Source organism: Diabrotica undecimpunctata, chromosome 2 (assembly GCF_040954645.1).
Source record: "Diabrotica undecimpunctata isolate CICGRU chromosome 2, icDiaUnde3, whole genome shotgun sequence".
Taxonomy (NCBI): Eukaryota; Metazoa; Arthropoda; class Insecta; order Coleoptera; family Chrysomelidae; genus Diabrotica; species Diabrotica undecimpunctata.
Window position 1 is genome coordinate 155,903,886 of NC_092804.1, and position 15,492 is coordinate 155,919,377.

Consider the following 15,492-nt stretch of genomic DNA (forward strand, 5'->3'; position numbering starts at 1 on the left):
AAGCAACCGGCGATTTTTAATGTCAGTTTACGCGCGCGAAATCAATGTTCAATAAAATTTGTATTAGCTCGACGGTAAAAATTGCATATCTTTTGATCCGAGTATCCTATCGACAAAATACAAAATGTGTTTTAAAGGTAAAGAGTTTAGCTTTTGTACGCAATTTTCGTATTTTGCCGCAAATAAACTGAGTTTTAATAAAGGCGTTAAATAAATAAATGTGGCGCAATTTTTGCCAATTTTGTGATTCTCATGAGATCAATACAATTTATCTCTTTTATTACCCTGCCACTGTGGAGTTTCGGTAACTAGAGCCTAATCTTTAAAACCTATCTCATTAAATTCTAGTTTTGAATTTTGGCAACAAATGTGAAGCATTTGGAATATGCTTAAAAATCGCTGAATTTAAACTTTCACATTACAAACAATCTAAAACATTTCCAACTGCTCTTTTTTAATAACATTAGTACGTTTTTTAAAACTACCCATCTTCTGCTACAAATTACACTCAAAATCATCTTCTTGGAGGCATTTCCCGAGACGTGCGATCGTTTGTAAAAGTTTAAATTCTGCGATTTTTACTCATATTTCAAATGCGTTATATTTGTTGCCACAACTTAAAATTTAAATTACATGTTATAGGTTTTGAAAATTGGTCTCTAAAATTCGATATTTCACTATGACTGGTGAATTAAAGTAATAATTTTTATTGATCTCACGAGAATTGTAAAAAATGGCAAAAATCGCGCAACGTTTATTTATTCAACAAATTTATAGAAATTCACTTCATTAGCTGCAAAATACAAAAATTGCACAAGAAATTTTAACCGTCGACTTGATACACATTTTAACATTGATTTTGCGCGCGCAACTGACATTCAAAATAGCCGGTCGCTTTAAGTGTTGTTTCTCGTGTATGGGTCAAATCTCTGACGACTGGACTATTATAAAAGGTACATTTACTCTAAAATTGCCCTTTCGGGTTATATCCCAGACTGTTTTTCACTTCACGGCACAGAACCTCCAACTACAGGAATTTCAATTTCCTTGTGGATTTTAAAACAATAAATATCTTATCTTTAACATTAAACTATAATCACCTAAAAAAGTATACATTTTAGGTATAGGGAACTATATTACTACTTTAAAGACAAGTGATTTCTTTTTTTATTAAAATTATAAAATTCAGGGTGTTTTATTTAAAATTATTTTACTTACTATGTTTTGAAGTTTAAAAAAATGGCGTATCATTTGTAAACACCCTGTATTTAGAAATTCAATTTCAATATAAATTCCTGAAAGAACGTTACCTATTCTTCTTCTTCTAAAAAGATGAATAACTCAAAAAATATGAAGTTATGACCTATGGTACTTTTTACAAATTTTATCTAGAATTATATGAAGAATCTAAAAATACAATAATATATAGGGTGTTATATTTAAAATAACAAAGTTGCTGTTAACTTCCGGTATAACCGGAAATGGCATGTCTGTCAAAATATTTTCCTTAAGTTCGTCATATCTTGTAATCCCCATAAACAAATTTTCATAAATATCGTGTAAAGATAATTCATAATGTCGTGGACCTGACGTAATGATTTAGTGACGTCGATTCTATTCAATGCGTTATCGTAACGAGACAGAGACGAACCAGTTTTTGCGTTACGCCGGCTCCACACATGGGGGCCAACGTTGGCCCCGACAGCGTTCGTCCAATGACAAAACGACAAAAACTGTGTTGGAGCCTATGTTGGCGCCAATGTTTTAATGCCTTGCTCCAACGTTGGGAGTTTTCCAACCTGTAAGTTAGGTACCTAATTTTACACAATCTAGCAACACAAATGAAAATAAACCAATGACAAGCCACAGTTTATAAAAAGAGTCCTTTTTTTTCTCCTTTAAAACGCTTGTGTTGCCATTTTACACAGCATTCTTTTTAGAAAATAAAAATTACACCTCCGTTTAGTTGTCTAGGATTAACACTCCGATACACGTCGGTAGTCTATCAGAACGGAGTTTATGCTCAAAAGGCTATTTCTTACATAAATAAATAATATACATATCTGGTTTTTTCAATACCTTTTAAGCACCCAAAAAATAACTTGGGTGTGGCAGTCCAGTGGGACTGCCGGTAGAAGTTATATTTCTATACACGCGTTTGCCGTTAAAAATTTACATGGGAGTCAATCTGCACAATCATTACATATGTAATGCTATAGGTAAGAGAGAGCAGAAAGAGAAACAGAATTAGGTATATGGTGCATCGTTTGCTGTATATAAATAACATTTGACCTGTAATATGAGTATAGTAAATGAAGGATTGAATCAATATTTTGATGAAAATTTATATTTTTATTTTCATATATGTATGAAAGGAGTTGAATGCAAAAAAAAAATTTTGCACATACTCTGCAGTAAAATTCATTGTTTATTTTGTTATTAATATAAAAATACAATACAATATACTGCAACATAATTCAATATAATAATAGAATACAAATTAAAATGCAATATTCATAAGTATTTAAAAATAACAATGTACATAACTTACTTACGCATATGTTTAATTTACCATAATAATATTAATAAAATAAAAATATTGTTTCGTTATACAACTGTCAATTTGTCTGACATTGACAGATACAAAATTTAATTGTTGTTTGTTGTGTATATAAATACACATTTGAACTTTCTTGAGATATTTACAAGTTTTAATTTATAATTTAACATGCCTAACGAGGCTCAAGACAAATCCTAACAGAATGGAAAAATAATAATAATATTAATAAATATTAAATATATTTACAAAAGGAACATTTTTATTCTCGAGAGATAAAGAGAGAGAAAATATATCTTCTGTCTCTCTTACCTATATCTTACATATGTAATGATTTTGCCGATTCACTCCCGTACAAATTACCAACGTCGAACCCACGTATAGAAATATAACTTCAAAAATGTACTTATTTAAATATTTTACAAAAGTATATGCTTTTAATTTGGAAATATAGATCATTTTGTCCTAATAGACCACCGCGTCGTATGGTCATGTAACTTTTAAAATATGTACTTCCATATATCGGCTGTTAATTAAAGTCACGTTTGGGAATCGAGTTAATTAAAGAATAAATTGGATTCAGAGCCTCCACGTTAGGTTTACACTCATAAATTCAGTCTGCAAATGCCAAATACGGCATCTCTAAAGATCTAGTAGCTTTAAGTAACGTTGTAGACATAAGGACATGAAATTCGCTTTTTCTGTAGCAAAACATAATCATATGCACTCATTATCACGACAGTCGCAGCCGCTGCAATTTTTATGTCGGACATGTTGACGTTGGCTCTAGAGGGAACATACTGATATCGCCCCAATACTCAATCCAATAATGTGTGGATGACTCACCGAACGTGGGAACACAGTTGACCCAACGTTGACGCCAACGTTGAATCTCATGTGTGGAACCGGCCTTAGTGAAATAGCTTTAATATTTTTATTTTTTTTTTGTGAACAATCGTTTTTAATATTTTATAGTGAGGTACTATTTATGTTCAATATTTTTCTATCATACATTGATTTGTTATTTATTTATTTGCCCTCTAGATTTTTTTCAGTTCTTAAAAGGTTTATTTATAAGCCAAATTAGTGCAATGTAAATATTTTACATTTTTACACAGCAATTCTTATCGGCAGTGAAGACGGGAAGTCGCAAATTTTTATTACATCTTTCAATGTAAGATAAAATAAAAATGCGATGACTAACTGGAATGTTTAAGATTAGAGAAATATAATATGTGATGTTTATTGGAAATACTCGACACAATTAGCACGTGCAAATTCTACCCTATCGGAATAATTTCCTATTAAATTAAAATGGTGCATGTTTTTAGGGTCCATTTATTTTTTCGGTCATTGTATTTACGAGGTTCACGAGGTTTTGAAACATGTTTACGCAGTTTCCGATAAATATATAGATAGTGTAAGCTCGCTGTGACACACCCTGTATAGGAATATAATTGTAAACTTAAATTTCATTCATTTTCTTTGTTCTGTTTACCATTTCTATATCAGTTTTTCCATCCTCTTTAATCTTTATTATCTTGAAATTTACTTCGATTTGCAGATTTTCTATTTCTTTTTCCTACTGTTCTGCAAAATATATAGATAAAATCACAGACGTCAACTCTAGCAATTTTATTTACTGTTCTGCAAAATATGTAATATGTAACGAGATAAGATTGAGAAAGTATGAGTCAACCGACGGATTTTTTAATTTATAGAGACTTGTCATATCGGCAAATTGCAAAATAGTTTCGTTAAAAATTAGAATATTAATGTACGTACGTAATGTATACACTTCTTACCAATATTCATCTTTTGCTATAATTCGGCATTCTATAATTACAGAATGTGTCGGAATAACAAAAAGATATACTAATAATAATTATAGTTTCACCCGTATATTTGCCAAATAAATGACACCAAAATAACTGTCGTTAAAAACCCGAGTCGTGTTTAAATAGTTCTTAAAAAGCCTTTCCAAAATAACACAAGTACAACTAATCCATATTTTATTGTATACCTATGTGTTTAAATTATTGTAATAAATATATCGAAAAATAATGTATATTATATAAAATTTAAAACTATCCATAACGTTAAAATTAAACATATTAATAGAACACAGGCGATAAGAGCTTAGTTTTTGTGTATTTTTTGTACGCATTGTTGGGCACGCTTCATTTACAAAAGAAGTCCACGTGCAATTCCCCTTCCGAACCAAAACAGCCAATAAAGTGAATCCACTCCCCTCTTAATCGAGAAATCTTAAAACTTCTTTAGCAGTTTCCTTATTTTGTGTAGAATTCCGTGCTAAATTGTAATGTGATTGTGTTGTGCAGATTTTTATTTAAACTGAATAATTCTTTTATATATGGACTCTATTAATCTGTTTCTAGTTTTAAGTTATCGCCATGCCTGCATTACAAAAGGTAAGGACTTGTTATAAGAATAGCTATGCAAATTCAAAATAAAAAAATCTTGTGATTTAAAGGGTGTTATTTATTATTTTTGTCAATATAGTTGATAAGTACCTGCAATTTTGCAAACGTCTCTAAAATGTTGAGTAGAGGCGGCTGGGAAAAACTGGTTTTATGCGTTAATTTTATAATTTTAGAATTTAAAAGGCGTAAAAATTTGTTTTTGATAAGGTAAATATTATATTTGATAATTTACATATAAAAAGTAACCTTTAAAATGTGTCTATTGCCTCAAATATGGGCAACATTAAAAACTTTGTAGACCAACATGTAATATTATATTATCGTGACTGAATGGATCAAGTTATCCAAAGCCATTAATTAAATAAAAAAACATTTAATATGCATTTTTGGATGTTAAGAATCGACTTTTTATTGATCAGTGGTAAAACTTTTTTTTACTTGTAGAAACTCAATATAAATTGTTGCAGTATCATAATACATTGGTTGATGACTTTTTTATAAGAAGAGACAATGTCATTGTTTTGTCTGCTGTTCGTTTTATATATCGTATACCTATTAAACGTTTCCCTACTTTATTTTCTTTTTAGACCATTTCCCTTCACAAAATGATGTATTTAAATTTTTATTTTGTTTTTAATATTACTTATTTTACTCATTGATCCATTTTGATTTGACTTTTTCTTCTTTTTGCACTTTTATTTTAGTTATTCGTTCTTCTTCTTATTATTCTTCCTTTCCATAAGCAAGTCATTCAATTTTTTGGCTCAGTTGGTTGATACTTCTACCGTGTGGCAATTTTTACCTGCTTTCTTGATTTTCTTCTTTAAGTGCCATCTTCCAATCAGAGGTTGAATGTCATCATCACTATCTTTACTCTATCTACCGCTGCTCTGAAGAGTTCTATTGCACTGCGTCTAAACCAGTCCCTTAAATTTTTCAACCATGACACTCTCCTACCTATACCCCTTCCTCCTCGTATCTTTCCCTGTATTATCAATCTTAGCATTTCATAGCACTGTCCCCTCATTACTTGTCTCAGATATTGTAACTTTCTTATTTTTATTGTATTTATTATTTCGTATTCTGTGCCCATTTCTCGGAATACTTCTGTGTTCTTTTTGTTTTGTGTTCATGCTATTACAGCCATCCTTCTGTAACACCACATTTCAAATCCCTGTAGCTTATTTATAGTCCATTAAATGAACGTGAAATACTGTGTAATTTTCCGTGTCACTACCGGATTACATGAAAATTTGGATTAAGATTCTACTTACCCTCCACTTAGTTTGGACTTTTGGATCTACCGTTGGTTGATTTTTATTTTTTAGTCGTGAAAACTACACCTACTAGAAAAAAATCGTATTCTTCTAAATTAAAGCGAGTAATTATTTCAAATCATTTTTTAATGAAGTAAATGAATGTCAAATTAAAATTAAATAACATAATTTAAGATTTTATCACAGTTTGACCCCTAAATCTCCCCAGATAGATTAGTTATAATTAAAACAATGTCATTGATTACGTTGTCTCCACTGATTTGTATGGAAATTTGGATTTAGGTTATACTTACTCTTCACTTTAAAATTGGAGTTGTGCCGTTGGTTGCTTTTTATTTTTTAGAGATGAAATCGACCTTCTTTATGTGCAGTCTTCTACCGAAGGTTGGCGACCATCAAACGATAGGTTTCTCTGTTTTGTGCCGCATGTATTATGTTCGCAGCTTCTGGTATTTGAAACCATTCTCTCAAGTTTCTCAGCCAGGATTTCTTCTTTCTACCCAAACCTCTTCTACCTTCAATCTTGCCTTCCACGATAAGCTGTAGCAGACTGTACTTATCATTACGGAACACATGGCCCAGGTATGACGCTTTCCTCCTTTTAACAGTTGTTAACAATTCCACCTCTTTACCCATTCGTCTTAATACCTCTGTGTTGGTCACTCTGTCCGTCCAAGGTATTCTCAGTATGAGTCGATACAGCCACATTTCTAGAGCCGCTAAATTCTTTATAGTTGCTGTTGTTAACGTCCACCCTTCAACTCCGTAAAGTAGCGTAGAGAGTACGTAGGTAGCATTTCGTGGCGCGCCATCGGTTTAGGTGGCGGTTGCTTAAGAGCTTTCTCATTTTGATGAATTTGGATCTTGCTATTTCAATTCGGATCTTAATCTCTACGTCTGGGTCCCACTCATCATTTACTGTATATCCCAGATATTTAAATCGGTGTACTCTTTCAATACGTTCGGCTTTAATATTCAGGTCGATATGTTGAATGTTCTTTTTACTGATCACCATAAATTTAGTTGTCTTTCTATTGATCTTCAGTCCAAATTGGTTGCCAGTTGTATTTACTTTATTTAGCATCATCTGTAAATCTTCGATGTTATCGGCCAGTATAACTTACTTATTGGTACGCCATTAATCTTGATGCCTCGTTGTACTCTTCCAGTGCCTCTAGAAGTATTTGTTCCGTGTACAGGTTGAAAAGCAGTTGCGAAAGAATACAGCCCTGTCTAATTCCTCTCGAAATGGTTACGTTTTCACTCACCATATGCCCATTCTTCATGTGGGCCGTTTGATTCCAATATAGATTTTTTATAATCTGGATGTCCTTAGTGTCAAGTACGGTAAGATGTAATAGTTCTATGAGTTTGTCAAGTTTGATAGTATCGAATGCTTTCTCATAGTCGATAAAACAGGCGTAAACATCTTTCTGTTGATCCAGACACTTTTGAATCAAGACTTGTATTGCAAAGAGCGGCTCTCGAGTTCCAAAACCGCATCTAAAACCGAACTGTGTTTTACTTATGCTGTGTTCTAATTTTTCTCGTATTCTGTAATGGATAATACGCAAGAAAACTTTAAGGGCGTGACTCATTAAACTTATAAGGCGATATTCACTACACGTCTTAGAATTCGGTTTCTTGGGAAGGGGCACAAATGTAGATTTCAACCAGCCCGATGGAATTTGACCAGTATCGTATATCTTATTAAACAGTTCCAATACTACATTCAGGTTGTTCTCGTTAAAAACTTTTAAAAATTCGACTGGTATTTCATCGCATCCTGTTGCTTTCCCATCTTTCGTTTGATCTATATATATATATATATATATATATATATATATATATATATATATATATATATATATATATATATATATATTCTTTTTGAGAATAAAAACTAACACGACCTGTTCGACCAGTATACTGTATCGCTCACAAATATATCGCGTAATATGTGACGTCCCAATATCGCAGATCGCCTCGACGATAACTGGATCGCTGCCCGCCGAGCCTTTACATACCGCAAAATGTGGAGAGTAATCATTGTTTGGGTATATATCCTGTTTTATATATTGTATTAAACAAATCTACTTTAATGTATAACGTTTCATAATTTATGCATTTTAAACATCCTACTAGGATTTGGTGTGGACTTACTGCTTTTGCCATTTTTAATACTGTTGTTTTAATACTATTTTAATTTCCTCTTTAAATATCTTAAAAACCACATCATCTTCTACTTCTATTTCCATCTGTTTTGTTCTATTATCTTTCAACAACTCATTGATCTATTCTGTCCACCTCTTTAATTTTTCATTAATTTTCAACACTAGTTTCCCCTTTGTATCTTTCAGTATTCCCCGTTTTCTTTTTCTATTGTGAGTTAATTGTCTAATGTATGTGTTAAAATTATTATGTTTCTAATATTTTTCTATTTCTGCACATTGTTCATTTAACCATTCTTCTTTTGCTTGCTTAATTATATATTTTATTTGCTTATCCACTTTTTTGTACCTTACATTATTTTTCTGTACATTACTTTTTCTTCTGATATCCTCACTTCGTACTCATCGTATTTTCTATCATGTTTTTTATTTCATTTTAGTTTAATTTGGTAGCTTCGCCATACGGTGTTATTAATGCTAGTAAGGCATTCTCACAACCTACTGGTCTTTTGTATTCGATTTTTCCTTGTGCTCTCCACATCTTCTGCCTTTATTTGCTAAATGTTGTCGCCGTCAATTTCTAATTTACACCCAAGTGATTTTTTACTAATTACAATTGTTTCGGTTTTTTGGGTTGAAATTCTCATATTAAATTCCTTAAAATATTGCGTCAATCAATATTGCTTTGAATGGTTAAGAGAATATATTATGATATGTGTTCTCCACTCGGTAGGTACCCTGTTTTTTAATGATGCTTTTAATGATTTCATCTCCGATTTAATTGAATAGCAAAGGGTTCAATCATTTTCTCAGTCCAGGACACTCTTTACATTCGACACCAGCAATACATCTCAAAGGCATCTATTTTCTTTATATCTGTTTGTTTTATTGTCCAACATTCAGATGCATAGAGGCATATTGGGAATAAATACTTTTTAACTATTCGGACTTTGATGATAAGCGGCGTTATATGACGACTTTTTTCCAAATCTTTTTTAAATTTGTTAGTTATTAAGAAACCGAGATAAGTTAACTGCTTTGATGCTATAGATTTTCTTATTTAAATTATTTAGGTTCTATCAGTATTTTGGTTTTGGACACCGAATCCAACTTATTTCTTCAACTCGTATGTATTGTATGATTTCTTCTAGTTTTTCTTTGGAGGCAACGATGTGGGTGGTATCATCAGCGTATCGAATGTTACTAATTTTTGTGCCATTGCTGGTAATTCCTCCTTGCCAATTCTCTAAAGCGTGTCTCATAATCCACTCGCTCAACACATACCACTGTTGCATACCCTTGTCGATAGAAAAACACTATCGAAGAACAACGAAAAGAAAAAAGCTTACCTGAAATACATGTCAACCAAAACACTAGAGGCATGCCATAATTTCAAGACAATTAGAAACGAAATATATGCACTTATAGGAAAAATAAAAAATGATCACTGGGAAGGCTTTTCGAAAGAGATGGAACATGATTTTTACGGTCTGCAAAAGGAAATATGGCGCTTTATAAGAGGTCAAAGAACGGAGGTAAAGGAACTAATAGAACCAAAACACATACAAAAGGATGCGTGGATTGACTACCTAAAAAAGCTCGATACGGAAGAACAAACGACGCTAGAACCGGAAACATCAGAAATTACCACAAATGAAGAACTTAATATAAATGTACAGAAAGTTCGGAAAATACTTAAAAAGCTGAAGAACAGAAAAGCAACAGGTAAAGACGGGATACCAAACGAATTACTGAAATATTGTGGAGCAGCAATGACTGAACAACTAACAACATTAATTAATAAAATTATAAAACACAATAAAATATCGGAAGAATGGAGAACTAGCGAACTAATTCTACTATTCAAAAAAGGAGATAAAAAACAGCCAGAAAACTACAGAGGTATAAACTTGTTAAATACTACCCTAAAACTTACAACTAAAATTTTACAAGTGCTAATAAATCAGAGGATAAGTTTAGCAAATGAACGACAGGGTTTTCGTAGTGGAAGATCGTGTACATAATGCAATATTCGTTATAAAGCAAATTACTGAGAAATCACTAGAGTATAATAGACCAGAATTAATAGACAGAGTAAGACTCAAAGATGTAATCCATCTTCTGTATAGTAGAGAAGTTTTCCTAAATATTATAAAAACTATCGAAAACATCTACCAAAACAACAAAATGAAAGTCAGAATAGATGGACAACTTACAGAACCTATAGAAATAGGCAGCGGAATAAGACAAGGGGATTCAGTGAGCCCCATGCTCTTCAATTTAATCATGGATGAAATCATCAAAAACGTTTACAAAGGAAGAGAATACAGAATGGGAAACAAAAAATAAAAATACTCTGTTACGCAGACGACGTAATATTGATGGCCAAAGATGAAGATAGTCTGCAAAGACTGGTCCACAGATTTAACATAAGAACAAAAGAATTTAATATGACAATCTCATCTCAGAAAACTAAAGCAATAGTAGTCAGCCAAGAACCAACCAGATGTAAAATAGAAATTGATGGCATCAGTATTGAACAAGTAATGGAAATAAAATACCTGAGAATTACACTGTCCAGCTATGGAGACCTGGACAAAGAAGTGAGAGATCAAGTACAAAAAGCAAATAGACTGTCAGGATGCCTTAATAACACTATATGGCGAAACAGACACATTAAGATGAAGTTAAGAATCAGAAACAAGTGAAGACATCAGAAACATCAAAATGTGAGGACATTAGAAGAAAATGTAATGTACAGTGTATAAATGAATGGACACAAAATATAAAAAAAGAATGGAATAACCACATAAGCAGAATCGAGGAGACTCGTGTCGTCAAAATAGCAAGAGATAAGTCGCCAATCGGCAAAAGAATTGCTTATAAAGAGGAAGAAGAAGAAGAAAAAGAAGAACGTAACAGACACGGAAACCTTAAGAAAGATCAAAAAAGAAAAAGGAATACTCAAAACTATGAAGGAAAGAAAAATGAGTAACTTTGGTCTCATACTAAGAAATGAAAAATATGAGTTGATGCGATTGGTTATAGAATGGAAGGTGGAAGGAAAAAGAGGACCGGGGAGATGATGCACGTCCTGGTTGAAAACTTTAAAGCAGTGGGATAGAAAAATAACAATAGAACTTTTCAGAACTTCTGCAGACAGAGTAAACTGGTAAACCATGATGATCCTTAAATAATGAAGCACACTAAGAAGAAGAAGATTCACATAATTAAATTGGTTTAGACATTTCTTGTTTCTGCGTTCTTTCTTAGTTAAAATATAATGAATGATTGATTATAAATAATCTATTTATATTTCATTTCCCAAATTCGAATAAAATATTTACTAGTTTATCCTCGAAGATATTTATGGAAGTTATATATTCTAACTAATAATAAAATGTTAATGTTGCAACAGTAAATATTGTTCTAGGTAATAAAAATTTTGTTACGTCTTTCTTTACACGAAAATAAACAGTTCACGAACTATTTAGGGTAGTCATTTATCACGGAAAGGCGATGCTATAAGCATACATAAAGAAAGGAAAAGATTTCGAAGTTACAGTCAACAACCGTAATAATTAAATGAAAAATTAATTAGTTCTTCAAACGAACGAGTAAGCCTCGATGTAAATACGGACAGAAGATATTGTTCTACTCAGTAGATCGGCTAACACAAATCATTCTATCATAGCGGTTTATTTAACAATATCACGGTCCAGATAGCCCTGTTAAAGATATACTAGCACTTTTACGTCTCACTTAAACTATATGGGATTTTCTGCACCGGACATATTACTACAAGAAGCGTATATAGGGTATATTTATTAAAACGGCAGTTTCTATAAATTTTTTAGTTGAGTGGATTTACCAATATTTATCGAGAAATCTGTTAAAATTTATAAACAATATTAACTGATAGAAATTTGGAGAGGGAGTAAGTATTTTCTCATTAATGTGATATGAATAGTCTTCTAAAGGCTCAACTACACGGGGCGAGTTTACATGCTAACAAGCCGGCTTGTAAAAAACCGGCGAGTCGACGAGTGCGCTGGTCGTCAAGTACACATAAAATTTTCCTTGCTCAGCAGCCAACTAGCTGGCATGGCGTGTGAAAACGTGTATTGTGGTCTGCTGTTAGATTAGGTTATTTTGGAAATTTTTGCTGGAAAATTTTCTGTTGTTTCTGGAACTCGAACAGATACTCCAGAGACTTAAATGCATCACCAGTCGCTAAAAAAAATTTTGCTTTTTTCGCCCATATTTTTGCCAATAACTCGAGAGATTTTATTCATACACAAAAAATTATACAAGGTAAAAGTTTCGATTTTTAATTTTACATAATTTGACTAGCTAGAAATTAAAAATTTAATGTTAATTGAAAAAAAGTGCAAACAAATCGAGTTTTTCTTTTTAAATACTTTATAATAGGAGTGAAACGTCTATTCGCTAAATTTCGTTAGGATCGGTTTAATAGTTTTTGCATAATAATTTTGATATCCAGAGTCCGCAAAAAATTGCAAATTTACAAAATTATGTTGGGTCCAAAATAAGCACTTTAAATAGTCGAAAATTCTTTTACATATCACGCTCAATCTTTCAAACGCAATTTGAAAAATTGAAATCGGTCAATCTCACCAACGCAACGCCCTGTTTCGCATACTACAATTTGCTATGCATCTTCAGGTCTAACGGTACCTGGTAAATTAAATAATGCCGGTATAAGCATTATTAATTAGTGATTTGGAAAACGTAGTTCAAACTATCCCGGATTGCTGGTGATGGATCATCGGCTTTATTGTAACTGTTTGACAATTAAAGGGGAAGTTCTTGAAGGGAGAGATACTAACAAATGAAATAGGATGTAGGTATTGTGTAATTGTTTGTTAAAAAAGAAAGTGATTTTTTATATTATTTAAAAGTTATTTACATTTATTCAATAGGTTTATTTTAGAAATGTGTGTTAATTTATTCAATTATTTATTAAAAGGATAGCTATATGACAATAAATGGACACCGAGCAGTCACCTTCGCAGCCTCAAAGAACATGATCGAAGGAAGCACATGTTTTCTACACAAAAAAATACATATGGTGACTTGGATCTCGCCTGATGGATTAACGAACAACCAAATTGATCATGTGATCATAGATGCTAGACTCTTCTCCAACCTTATGGATGTCCGCACCTATCGAGGCGCCAATATCGATTCAAAATTTTTTCTAGTTGGCATAAGAATTCGGGCTAGAATCTCAAATGCGAAGAAGGCGAGAAGTACCAAAACAAGGCGCCTTAATATTGAACCCCTCAAAAACCCGCAAACGGTAGAAAGGTTTCAAAACTATATCGAAACTAACTACATAACTAAAGAGAATCTAACAATTATTGAACAATGGGAAATGTGTAAAAATTACATTAAAGACGCAGCAAATAACATTCTAGTTCCGCAAAGACCACCACCACGCAATGAGTGGTTCGATGCTGAGTGCGAGGACATTACAAGAAGAAAGAACAATGCATATAAACCGATGCAGCAAAGAAGAACCCGAGAAAAAGAACAAATATATAAAGATCTCAGAAAAGAAAAGAAGTACATCCTTTGGAGAAAAAAGTGAACTTATGAAAATAGAATATTGGAAGAACTTCTGGCATTAAAAAAGGAAAATCAAACAAGAAAATTCTAAAAAATCTAAATATAGCAAGAAAAGAATTTAAACCAAGGATCGGACTATATAAGGATAAGGAGGGGCATATACTCAATACAAAAGAAGAAGTATTGAAAAGGTGGGTGGAACACTATAAAGAACTACTTACTATCGAAGTAGAAGATCCAAATAAACCACCCCCAGGAACAAACAACAATACACCATTGGAGCATCCATCAATTCAGGAAGTACAGGGTGCAATAAAACATCAAAAAAAAAAAATATATCTCCAGGAAGTGATGGTATACCCGCGGAACTTATACTTATAAAATGTGGAGGTGCTACTCTGACTAATCATATATATATATATATATATATATATATATATATATATATATATATATATATATATATATATATATATATTGGAATCGTTTTCCCGCTACACAAAAAGGGCGATCAATTGGAATGTAGAAACTATAGGAGAATAACCCTCCTTAATACAGCAACAACAGACCAGATCTTTGTGATAAGGCAAATACTGGAAAAACCAATGAATTCAATATCGACACATAGCATCTTTTCGTAGATTTTAAATCGGCCTATGATAGTACCCTAAGAAATAAATTGTATGAAGCCATGGATGAATTCCACATCCCCGATAAACTGATAAGATTGGTTAAAGCTACAATGCGTAAAGTTATTTCCAAAGTCGAAATACAGGGCGAACAATCACAGGCATTTGAAACGCATGTTGGGGGAGATGCGCTGGCGTGTCTTCTTTTCAACATAGCTCTGGAAAAGGCGGTCAGGGATGCCCAAATAGACAACAGAGGAAACATTTTTAATAAATCATCCCAAATTTTGGTATATGCTGATGATGTTGACCTAGTTGCCCGCACAACACGAAAGCTAGAAGAAATGTATACCACCTTGTCAAACGCCTCAAAAAATATGAGTCTGCAAGTAAATGAGGAGAAAACTAAGATAATGGCATCAATTGATAAGTCTACCTTTGAAGTGGTGGACAAATTCACATACTTAGGCTTAGGAAAAATAATCCTAGCAAACAAATGCTATTTTGGACTGAGTAGACATACGAGAAGCAGAAACTTAAGCCAAAAAACAAAAGTAACTATATGCAAAACCCTTATACAACCAGTGTTGACATATGGGTCGGAGACATGGACCATTTCCAAGGCAGATGAAAATCTCCTGCTTATATTTGAACGAAGGATCCTGAGAAGAAATGGTATTTGGAGAAGGAGGTACAACTACGAGATATATCACAGATATAAACATATATTTGGTGGTAAAGACGTAGTATCTTTTATAAAAATAGGAAGACTAAGATGGGCAGGACATCTGGCAAGATCACATCAGAACAACCCTCCTAGAA

General features: G+C 32.5%; 1 protein-coding gene across 2 annotated transcripts in view; it reads left to right on the forward strand.

The window, feature by feature from the left end:
* The first annotated feature begins 4,831 nt into the window (after window positions 1-4,831).
* The window catches only part of orb (polyadenylation element binding protein orb), a 64,401-nt gene continuing 53,740 nt past the window's right edge, over window positions 4,832-15,492 (forward strand). For both annotated transcript variants that reach the window (XM_072523812.1, XM_072523811.1), the window contains exon 1: window positions 4,832-4,989. In XM_072523812.1, the coding sequence (XP_072379913.1) occupies window positions 4,972-4,989 (18 nt within the window). In that variant the 5' untranslated portion in view covers window positions 4,832-4,971. The remainder of the gene's footprint in view (window positions 4,990-15,492) is intronic.